Here is an 11,320-nt window from a genome sequence, read left to right on the forward strand (position 1 = left end):
AGCGCTCGAGCGTTGTGCGGCGGCAGGAAGGAAAAAGGAAAAGTGGTTAGGGTTTGGTGGGGTTTGCACGAATCTCAAATCAATCCAATGGTCACAAATTTACAAGATATTAGGAGGGGTTTTCTGTCAAATGACGAGTAGACAGTCCCTATTTAAAAGTATTTTAGGAAATGCCAATAAGAAAGTTTTGGTATGTATCATTGCCCCAGATCGGAACAAGAGTTTTTGGTGCGAGTATTTGAATTCATTCGCCTGATTGTACTTGCTCATTACATAACTGCACACAAATGCGTTAGTTAATTAGTTATCTGATGGATAGATCGATCGGTGGCCCAGCTACTGCAGCTGGTGCATGCGTGCGTATATCTGAAACGTGGTTTCATTAATGGAAGGGAATATATCTCCTGGCCAAAGCAACCAACCAGGCCCTAGTATAAGATATTTCAATCAACATTGTGCACCTGCACGTACGGCCTCTCCAACAACGTACAGATCGAGAGAGAATAATGTTGGTCGTGCATATATGCAGCATGCAACTTAGATCGATATCGATCTCATGCATCCACACAGAGCACCTGCATATGCTTCTCTCCTTGGCAATATTATGCTTTAATTTCAGCTAGCTTAGCTGCAGGGTGTACTGCTAGCTCCTTGCTAACTTCTGTTGAAAAATGGAACAGGATATGCCGGGCGTTGTTGGTCGATCGGATCGTGGACAGTTACCATGTCGCACTATGCATGCACCTAGCTGTTCGATCGATCAATCTCCGGCGTTTCCTTTCTCACGTATTCTAAGGTTAAAATCTCAATTAGTTCTCTCGTACAATTTTATGAGTAAAGATTCTACGACTACATATGAGTAAAATCTACAATTTAACAATTTTTATATGTACGATTCTACGATCACAACAATCCTAAGCATGCTTGGCACAATTTTAGCTCTAGCTTCACCTCTCCTGAAGTTGAAGCTCAGCTAAACAATTTCAGCTCTACTTAAAATGGAAGCGGGGCTGGGTGTAGCGTTTTCACAAAATGAACTAGAGAAGTGGAATTGAGTTTAGGCAGCTCTACAACTCTACTCCAGACTCAACTCCTGAAGTTAAATTTAGAAGTTGAAACTCTACCAAACATACCCTTAGAACTTTCGATTTTGATTCACGATCAAGATTTTAACAAACCTTGAACGTATTGGGCACAGATCGGTTTTTGCATGCCTATACGTGAGAGCGAAGCAACGTACTACATGCCATTGCCATCTCAACTACGTATTAGTTAGCCGCCTACTACTACTTGCTAGGAATATTGCGTACATGTTTGTATATATACATATGCGCACACACACACTTGGACATAATTAAAGAAAAGAAAAGGAGAAAAAGGTGTATATGTAATGGATCTCTTATTGGGGAATGAACCACACGGGGAAAAGGTTGAATTGTGCACAGTATTGCATTCCTCCTGCTCATTGGTACCAGATGAGGATAGAGAAATCAGAGAGAGGGATAGTACGGGTGTGTGTGATTACAAGTAGCTTTTAACAGGGACAAGCTAGCTGTTGCCTGCAAGCTTTCCTTCTTCTTTTTTCCCCCTCTCGACGATCTCTCTCTCATCAGGACCCCGGCCTTAAGTTGTTTCTTCCCTATCAGCTCAGGTCTCTCTCGATCTCTCCTAGCTAGATAGATAGCTTAATTAGCAGCTAGAGATGTGTCTCTAGCTAAGCTAACTAGCTAGTAGGCTTCTTCTTTTAATCCGGCATTGTTCTTGGCTGCTGGTCTTAGTTTTTGGCTGTCATGTATGGAGTTAGTGGTAAAATACTAGGTTAATTAATAATATAAGGCGTGTGTATATATTGGTGTGGAGGAGGAGGAGAAAGGGGGTTGGCCGGAGAGATCGATGACGTGGTGCAACAGCTTCAGCGACGTCCGCACCGCCGTGGACAGCAGCTTGTCGCCGGCCGCCGCCGTGGCCGCCGCCGCGGGGAAGAAGGCGGCGGCGTCGCTCGCCGTCCTCGTCAAGATGTGCCCCTCCTGCGGCCACCGCGCGCGGTATGAACAGGTATATATACTGCGTGATCAAGATCATGCCTTCTTCTTCTTCTTTTTTTCTGAATGCAACAGCCAACAGCTATAAATTCAGCAAGTGATAACTGATCATATATACTGCGTAGTACTACATTAATTCTTCTTTTGGTTGAGATGCAAATCAACAAATTAATTAAGATGAATTATTGCAGGAGACGACGACGATCCAGGACCTGCCGGGGCTGCCGGCCGGAGTGAAGTTCGATCCGACGGACCAGGAGCTTCTTGAGCATTTGGAAGGGAAGGCGAGGCCGGACTCGAGGAAGCTCCACCCTCTCGTCGACGAGTTCATCCCCACCATCGAGGGCGAGAATGGCATCTGCTACACCCATCCCGAGAGGCTTCCCGGTGGGTGTAAATTCTTTTTTCTTACAGTGGAATCAGAATCGGTAGCTTAAAATTCTTGATAAATGAGTTGATCGTTGCGTGCATTTGTGGGTGTAAATAAATTTGAAAAATTAATTCAGGTGTGAGCAAGGACGGGCTGGTGAGGCACTTCTTCCACCGGCCGTCGAAGGCGTACACGACGGGGACGAGGAAGCGGCGGAAGGTGCACAGCGACGAGGTCGACGGCGGCGAGACGCGGTGGCACAAGACCGGCAAGACGAGACCGGTGATGGCCAACGGCCGGCCCAGGGGCTACAAGAAGATCCTCGTCCTCTACACCAACTACGGCAAGCAGCGCAAGCCGGAGAAGACCAACTGGGTGATGCACCAGTACCACCTCGGCTCCGACGAGGAGGAGCGGGACGGCGAGCTCGTCGTCTCCAAGGTCTTCTTCCAGACGCAGCCCAGGCAGTGCGGCTCCACCGCCGCCGCCGCCGCCGCCAAGGAGGCCTCCGCCGCCGTCGCCGCCGCCGTGGTGAACAGCAACTACTCCATCGTCCATGGCCATCAAGGTGGTGGTGGTGGTAGCTTTCTCAAGGAGGCAAACGTTGTGCACGAGTTCTACGACCCGGCAGCAACGATGGGTTACCGGCCACCTGCTCCTGCTGCGCACTTCGCGCCAAACTTCGCGGTGCACGCGGCAAGGAACAGCTTTGGTGGCCCTTGAAGGAAAAACCAAAATTACACAAAATCTAAACATTACCGTTTATACCGATATGATTCACATAGGTGCCATTATATTACATTCTTAACCTTACATTCATCCATCAGTTATTTGCAGTTTTGTTCAAAGTTGTTATATCGTTTCCGATGCTATACTGTGCAAAGATTATTACTACACGCCGTTCTAACTCGAAAATGTCAATTAATGTATCAGTTTGTACATGTATACATGCACACGGAAGAGGTCCTGATGATGCATCACTTCATATATATCTTTAGATGTCTCGGATGGATGGTTCTAACATTATAGCTAGAGAAATTAACCTTGATCTCTGTTTCGTAGTCCCCAACATATAGGATTATTTCGTTAGTACAAACACGGAAGCCAGATATAATGAAGGGTTTGCAAACCAAATTTCTACGCCCTCCGACCCAAAATAAGTTGAACTACACGCTGAGTTTATTTTGAGACAGAGTGAGTAATAACTAAACACAGCCACACAGGTACTACAAACACTTGCCAATGATGCATGCAAAATAAACTGCACCAAGTTAACAATAACACAAACTGGAGTTTCAGGCTAAGTTACATTAGTTATTTCGCGCTCTCACCTCAACCGTGACAACAACGTTCATCGCAACAGGGAAAATCTAGCACGCATAAATAGAAAACCGCTACTTGCCAACTACGTGCTTCTCATATAAGGCGACGATGTCCTTCTTGTTGGGATTCTTCAGTTGCAGGAGTTGAGCACCAAACCCATGCTTAGTGAGCTCCTGCTTCAGCTTCAGCACAGTGAACTTGGTGTAGTCTTCAGTCTCCGTCTCCTGCGCTTGCTGGCTCCCGTTGTTAGTGTCTTCTCCTACAAATACAGAGCCACCGTCCTCGGTGTGATTGCTCTTAAACGGGCTCGTCGTGCTTTTTGATCGTTTCCTTCGCCTGCCAGTGTTGTCATCGTCGATATCCATATCATGGACAGACTCAGTAGCTTCACCCCTCAGGCGCCTTGCATGTGAGGCCTTAAGCTTGCTGTCCAGTGCGGTTTCATTGAACCGAACAGATGTCAGCTCTTGTTGGAGCATATCTAACTTGCTTTGAGTTGCCTGCAACTGCAGTGACAGAGCCTCAGCTCTCCTATTGGCCTCAGCGCAGGCTTCTCGTTCTGTCTCCAGTAGACTCTCAAGAACTTGAACTGTACTGGACCTTTGCTGGTTGCTCCGTTGCATCATCTCATCAATTTCCTTTTCCCGCTCGTCAACCCTTTGTTCAAGCGATGAAACCTTACATACAGCATCCTTCTCAGACTGACCAACTCGCTCAATTTCTTCCAGCATCTTATTCTTCTCTCTCTCCAGACCTTCAACCTGTCTCTCCATTCTTTCTATTAACGCAAGTCTCTCCATTGCTAGCCTCTGCGCTTCACCCTTATCCTTCTGGGAAGCAACAGCTTCTGCACGAGCTACGTCAGCCAATTCCGTTGCTCGTTTAGCCTCCCTTTCAGCTTCCTTGCACCGGCTGTCTGCCTCATCAAACCTCTTGCACTCTGTTAGATACTTCTCCTGAAGATGGTTTTTTTCTTGTTCCAAGATCTTCACTTCCTTCTCACGTGACTGAGCTTCAGTTCTAAAAGACTCCAAGCTAACAGTCAGTGATCTGATCTCTTCTTTCAAAGCCAGCGAATCTGACTCATGGTTCTTCAACTTTGCTTCAGTAGCCTGTGTTTGGTCATTCCAGGAATGAGAGACATAAATATCGCAAAGGGGAGATGATGAAAGTGAGAAAGCTACTATACCTCAAGCCTTGAGATCAAATTTGTGGCATGAATTTCGGTTTGGTTAATTTTTGTGTTTAATCTTGCGATCTCCTCTTCCTGTTAAGAAAACACAATAAAAAGTAAGGTAAGCAACTGTGAGATTTAAAACCAATCCACCGAGATTCTTAAGAGAAAGGATTACCTTCTCAGACAGTTGGCTAGCAAGTTCTGCCCTTAAAGCGTCTTCCCTTTCTTGCACTTTCTTATTAGTGCGTTCTTGTGCTACAGCTGCTCTTTGCAGAGCTGTTTTTGCCTCACTTACAGCAACTTCATATTTCCGTTTCCACTCCGATGCCTCTTCTTGAGCAGACTCAGCCTGTTCTCGCACAGCAGATAATCTGCCCTCACTGATATTTACCCTGGATTCCAGAGAAGCAATTTGAGACTTTAACTTACTTTCATCTGCCTTTTGCTGTAACAGATTGTGGTCGTATTTGTTCTTCCAATCAACAGATTCCCGTTTTGCATTGTCAAGAGCAGAAGACAAGCTCACACATCGTTCCTCCAACTTGCTACTCTTGGTCTGAAGTTCAGCAATACGTCCGGAGTAATCCCTTGAAATTTTCTGTTTATCATTGATAGATTCCTCATAGCGCCTTAGGTACTCAGCCCTATGCCCCTCACTTGCTTCGAGCTGCTTCCTAAGTAGTGCCAACTTATCATCATTTGAACTGCATTTCAATCTTAGGGAATTTCTTTCTGCATCTATATGCTCTATCTGTCTTCTGAAAAGATAAAGCACGGGGCCCGCCAAACTGCAGTTATCATGACAGATAAGATTATAATAAGTCAAAGCAAGAGTAAGGGAAAAGGTTTCGGCCCTCCAAATTAGTCCGGTTAACAGTAGGCATTGTGCAAGGGCATCACGTCAGAACTAAAGACATTAATAAAAGAAGCGGTACATACCACTGCTGTAAAAATGTAGCTAGTTTTTTCCATTTCCCTGGACCATAAGATTTTGACTCATACTCTGTAAGTAGGCCATCAATGAGCTGGAACAAAAAAGAGATTCACATAATTACATTAGTATTTCATTCAAGGCAAGCTAAAACATGAAAATGAAAAGACAATTCTCTACAAGTGAATAATCTTACCCTGACTATGTCATCCAACTTTGCATCAGGACGGTTGCATGCTGTCCGTATCTTTGACTCCATGCTCTGAATTCTATTCGAACATTGCAAATCAGCCTCTAGAAAAGTATTCCTTTTGTAGTCCTGCATGTATGCGAGTACTAGTTAACCTTATAGCTCAAACTTAAGCATTAAATTACACCAACTATTAATTGCAAAATTGATTAATGGTAGTTAAGAAAGAAAAAACAAACAATAGCAGACATGATACAATCCAAGTAACAGATAAGAAGAGATGGAGTCACCTCAAAGGCCTTCTTGAGAGAAGTTTGAAGAAGCTTCTCAAATTTTGAACGAGCTAACCCGGCACCAACAGCAGAAGCATTGAAGACACTAACAGCCTTTTTCAATGCATCTTCATGTGCTTCTCTCATGGCATCCTGCAAACATCCATGAATTAGTGTCTTGTTCCAAATAAGCTCAAATAAGATACCCCCTCTGTCCCAAAATATAAGGGATTTTGGACGGAGCCTGTCCAGATTCATTATACTAAGAAGTGTCCCATCCGTCCAAAATCCCTTATATTTTGGGGCGGAGGGAGTATCTAATACAAGCCATTCATAAGTGATGCCTACCTCTTCTGCTGGTTTTCTCCGGTCAAAAGAAGAATTGTAGGTATCAATTGCAGAATCATATGCCCTTCGACATTCTGCTTCCTCCACACTCTGCACAGCTAAAAACTATTAGATAAATTCCTCCCAAACAGAAACCATATAACCTGATGACATCAAATAATACGAGAAACACAGGAATAGTAAAACAACTTGTTGGTAATCTTCAAAACTATAATTGCTGTCATAGATCAGCAAACCGGTACAGTGCTATTTCATTCTCTCTTTTATTAGTTTTGCAGCCCTTCTAAGGCTGTGTTCTTCCCCCACCTTTCCCAACTCACCTCCCTCGTGCTCCGCGCGCACGCTTTTCAAACTACTAAACGTGTGTTTTTTGCAAAAGGTTTATATACAAAAGTTGCTTTAAAAAACCATATTAATCCATTTTTCAAGTTTATTTTAGCTAATACTTAATAAATTATGCACTAATCTCCGCTCCATTTTGCGTGTTGGGAGTGCGAGGGTTCCCAACCCTCACTCCCGAACTCAACCTAAATATTTTTCCAAGTCATCAGGTCCATAGAAAGCTGAAGTCCAAGCACAGCTTGCGTGCTCAAAAATAATTGAAACCTCAATCTTTCACATTTGATCTCAAACAGTTACTTCATGGAAGCTATTAACTCAGAATGCTAACTTCATAACTATCATTGGCTACAAAAAATAGCTGCTACAAGACCTCTACAACAGCAAACTCTTTATACGGTTAAGTTTACATAGGGAAAAAGATTAAGAAGTGATAGAACCAAATCATGAATTTGCAACTCGTTTACACGATATATGGAAAAGATCAGGTTAAGGCATATTTCTGTCTCTATTTTCAGTAGACTCACCTGCCATGACGAAGATATCGTAGGTACTGCACCAGTATTGATCGCATCGAGAAATGATTGTGTCAGTCCAGAAAGGACAGGGCCTGTCAGGGTGCTAGCTCCAAGTTGTTTAGGCCTTGTTCGGTCAAAGACAAATTTTGTCAAAGCATCCAGACCAGATCTAAACTCTGGACGGAAGTTATTCAACTGCAAACAAGGACACAAACTAATCATCCAGCAGAAATAGAAATGAATAGCATAAAAATAACAGAAATGCTTTATGAACATCAACCACAAAGACAAATGCAATCATGTTGAAATATGGAGTACAACTATAACTTCACAAAGCTCATCAAAGCTCCAAAGACAATTGATGTCAACTTTTTTTCCTCCAACAAGGTTTTTTTTTTTTTGAGGGAAAGCATTGTAGGGGAAGGCCCCACAGTTAAATTCCAACAAGGTATATCACAGTCCATGTTGTGAAAGCGCCAGTATTTACAACAATAAAGACACGTGCCATTGCCATGTGCACATATTGGCCAAAAGGCCGATGTTTCTGGCAGGTACCATGATTATGTCATCATCATTTTTCAGAGATGTGATTATGCTATTATCTATGAGATTATATCATAACTACCATCCTTTTTTTTTCAAATATTGAAATCCAATCAGCAGTCAAGAGTCCAACATGTGCAGCAAAGTTGCACAAGTATGCAGCTATAAACTTTGACAAAAAAAGTTATGCTAGTTGATAGCAGTTCAAAGGAAGTAATGATAATACATACCGGAAGTTGATCAAGGCGCTGAAGATCTTTCTCATTATTCACAGGTCGCACAAGTGTAATGCATTCTCGATCCGGAAAAAGTGCACGGATGGACTCCCGTATCTTACAGATACATTACAACATATGCATCAGTTTCTTATAGATATGTTAAAAATGATGCATCAGAAAGATTGTTGCACCAGATAATTTTATGAATAATGCACTGCAAGAAACTCATGCTGCCATACCGCATTCTTAGAAGATACATCCCTTCCTCCACCTTGTACAGGCCTCAAAGCCAGTTCGAGGTAATCTCTTGGAGTAATTTTTCTGTTGTCTTCTGTCAAATCCAAGTAAAAGTCCTATAGGAAACAAATAATGACTCAGTATCAAATAAGTCACAGGCTGCGTAAACATCAGAACATGCATGTGCCAAAGAGTTGATTTAAGAAGAGAAAATCCACAGCGTACCCTCAGCAACCAAACAAAGACAGGTGAAAAGTGCCCTAGTTCAGATGCAGTGGACCTTCCACCTGAGGCCCTGACACGTATATGTTTGGTCATTTCTGTCACCAGTGAAAGGCGATCAAGTGCAGCTTCATCTATGCCTCCCATCTGTAAGAAGCAAAAGAAGTAGAGAACACCAGTATAATTCCACTCTATGATGTCTTCCCAATTAACAAAATTAGAAGAACATTCAGTCAGCTGCTCAGCAAATTACCTGGTTGTATATGAACATACTTGATAATAGAACAGCTAAAGAAAATATTTGAATACTGTAAGTGCCCTGCCAAAGAGGAAAAGATAGAACATGAGGCGACAAGTCGAAAGCAGAAACGCAAGTATGTACGACTGCAGAAAATTAATTGAAAAAATAATTCACAGAAAACGGACGATAACAGACATTCGTCGCAATTACAATTAGAAAACGACATATTTATCTGTTTAAATGGAATATATTACACCTACTGTCAGCAAAATGACTGATATTAGGTAGAAAACTATTTCTAGGGAAATATTATTTTCAGATTTCACTAGGTAATCAGGTCCAAAGAGGAAAAGATGCATGTAAGTATCTTCATCAAAGATAAACACCAAATGAACTTCGTCAGCAAGACAGCAACTACTAGGGATGAAATTTCTATAAGTTTGCATGCGACGCACAGAGGGTAAGAGTCATAACTCATAAGAACATCATAATATGATCGTCCCAACAAAGAGAAGCTACTGAATTATAAAACTTCTTCATTGAAATCCAACTACTCACAATACAAATAGCTTCCCAGTGTCACAAGTCACAACATATATCATTAACAACAAAAGGCAGCCAACAAAAAGTTAAAGCTAGAAACATACCGTTTGGTCATAAGCATCAATTCCTTCAGTATCCAACAATACAAGGTTGTATTCAGTCCCATCAAGACCAGTTCTCTTCAAAGGTGCACTCCACATCCAAAGTCCCTTGGTACAAGGACGATGTGTTGGCGCAACTTGAAAACCACTGCTTCGGCCTAGAAGCTACAAAAGCAGGTAAAATTTTATCATCTAATGGTGATACAAATTAAAAAAAACATAACCTAATTTGACATTTGATTCACTGGTTGCTCATACACACACTAATCCAATCAAGACATCACACCAATTTTACAATTGAAATATAAGAAATCACTCTAATGCCAAGCAGAAATCCCAAAAGTTGGTAGATAACAATATTTGAGGCGCTGTTTTGCTTTTTATGTCCTCACGAGAATCCCACATATTGTATAGGCACACTGCACACAACTAACTTTACCCTTTAACAGTTGCACGACACATCGACCAAACCAACCGTATTGCTAAAATGCTGCAGGGCTAACACAGTGAGCACTAATCAGAGCACCAATCCAATGAAATCGAGAACAAAAGGCTCCAATTCCACCAGTCAACAAACCCTAGAGGAACGTTCATCGAAAGGACAACTAAAATTGAACTACTCTCGAGATAACACGGCTGATCAAACATTCAAACACTACAAACAAAACCAAAAAAAAAAAACCCTAGCCGCAGGTTGCCGATTGCAAAACCGAACGGAAGTTCCTCAAATCTGTACACATGGGGGGGGGGGGGGCAAGCCGCAAGCGCACGCATACCTGGTTAAGCACGAAGCTCTTGCCCTGGCGCGCGCGGCCGCAGACGGAGACGACGCCGACGGGGCCCTTGACGAGCTGCAGCGCCGCCACCGCCTCCGGGTCCATCACGAACTTCCCCTTCTCGTCGCAGTACACCAGCCGCAGCGGCCGCCCCGGTCCACCCCCACCCTCGCCGCCGTTCCTGACGGGTGCGTCGCCGCCCGCATCCCCCGCGCTGGGGCTCCCGCGGAGGCCGAGCATCTGTAGCATCGCGCCCCCCGCGCGCCGCCGGCAAGGGCACGCCGCCGCCGCTCGCCTCGCTCCGCTGGTTTCAAAATGGGAAGAGGGAAGAAATCGAAACCGAAGTGGTCGAGGGTTACGCGACGCGAGCGTTGGTTTGGGTTGGGTTCGAGTCGAGTCGGTTCCTCCTCCTGCCGCGCTGGAAGCGACGCGGCGGTTTCACGATTCGGATGCTTTTTCCCCTTTGGAGCTGGACGTGCGGCTTGGTCGGTGCATTTTTGGACTTTGGTCCACAGTTGGTCGGTGCAGCGCACGTCACAAAAAAAAGGATTATTTCTACGTGGGCCTCAATGGATTGCACATTTGTTTGTGTTGGGCCAATTTGGTTTGCATGGCTGGGCCTATTGGGGCCTTAAATATTGGGCCTTGCATCTGATTTCGTGGCCTGTGTTACTTATCATGTCTTGAAGTCTTCCCTTCGAAAAAGAAGGGAACATGGTTGTTTGCAATTTGTATGTAACCTTATTGTTTTGTTTTTCTTTTGGCAGTGGTAAAAATTGGAATTGCCAAAAAAAAAAAATGTCGGCAGATTTGCTAGGCATTTGTTTGGTTTGCTATCAAAGTTATATAGTGTACTAAACTAAATAATTTAGCGATGCTACTCCCTTTTCTACAAATCAAATATAGATGCCAATTTTTCGGCTTTTGGC

At 43.6% G+C, this 11,320-nt stretch overlaps 2 protein-coding genes across 2 annotated transcripts; one reads left to right on the forward strand and one right to left on the reverse strand.

Moving 5' to 3' along the window:
• The first annotated feature begins 1,370 nt into the window (after nt 1–1,370).
• On the forward strand, nt 1,371–3,401 carry LOC4339612 (NAC domain-containing protein 73). The gene is made up of 3 exons (XM_015784506.3): nt 1,371–2,055; nt 2,234–2,429; nt 2,549–3,401. The coding sequence occupies exons 1-3, from the start codon at nt 1,894–1,896 to the stop codon at nt 3,133–3,135; spliced, it is 945 nt and encodes a 314-aa protein (XP_015639992.1). The 5' UTR covers nt 1,371–1,893; the 3' UTR covers nt 3,136–3,401.
• A 254-nt stretch (nt 3,402–3,655) lies between these two features.
• Nucleotides 3,656–10,741, reverse strand: LOC4339613 (uncharacterized). Its single transcript, XM_015784505.3, has 14 exons — nt 10,392–10,741; nt 9,619–9,780; nt 8,984–9,049; nt 8,734–8,877; nt 8,511–8,624; nt 8,284–8,385; nt 7,520–7,705; nt 6,654–6,743; nt 6,324–6,458; nt 6,040–6,162; nt 5,852–5,937; nt 5,088–5,700; nt 4,925–5,002; nt 3,656–4,847 (listed from the first exon to the last, which is right to left on the reverse strand). The coding sequence occupies exons 1-14, from the start codon at nt 10,638–10,640 to the stop codon at nt 3,807–3,809; spliced, it is 3,189 nt and encodes a 1,062-aa protein (XP_015639991.1). The 5' UTR covers nt 10,641–10,741; the 3' UTR covers nt 3,656–3,806.
• Nucleotides 10,742–11,320: the final 579 nt, after the last annotated feature.

Source organism: Oryza sativa, chromosome 5, assembly GCF_034140825.1.
Source record: "Oryza sativa Japonica Group chromosome 5, ASM3414082v1".
Lineage (NCBI taxonomy): Eukaryota > Viridiplantae > Streptophyta > Magnoliopsida > Poales > Poaceae > Oryza > Oryza sativa.

Excerpts from the sequence above, each read along its gene's own strand:
- LOC4339612 (XM_015784506.3), top strand. The coding sequence starts at position 1,894 with ATGACGTGGTGCAACAGCTTCAGCGACGTCCGCACCGCCGTGGACAGC. Across the intron at positions 2,056-2,233 it reads ACCGCGCGCGGTATGAACAG|GAGACGACGACGATCCAGGA; the intron begins GTATATATACTG and ends GAATTATTGCAG. Across the intron at positions 2,430-2,548 it reads CCATCCCGAGAGGCTTCCCG|GTGTGAGCAAGGACGGGCTG; the intron begins GTGGGTGTAAAT and ends AAATTAATTCAG.
- LOC4339613 (XM_015784505.3), bottom strand. The coding sequence starts at position 10,640 with ATGCTACAGATGCTCGGCCTCCGCGGGAGCCCCAGCGCGGGGGATGCG. Across the intron at positions 9,781-10,391 it reads AGAGCTTCGTGCTTAACCAG|CTTCTAGGCCGAAGCAGTGG; the intron begins GTATGCGTGCGC and ends CTGCTTTTGTAG. Across the intron at positions 5,938-6,039 it reads AGTTGGATGACATAGTCAGG|CTCATTGATGGCCTACTTAC; the intron begins GTAAGATTATTC and ends TTTTTGTTCCAG.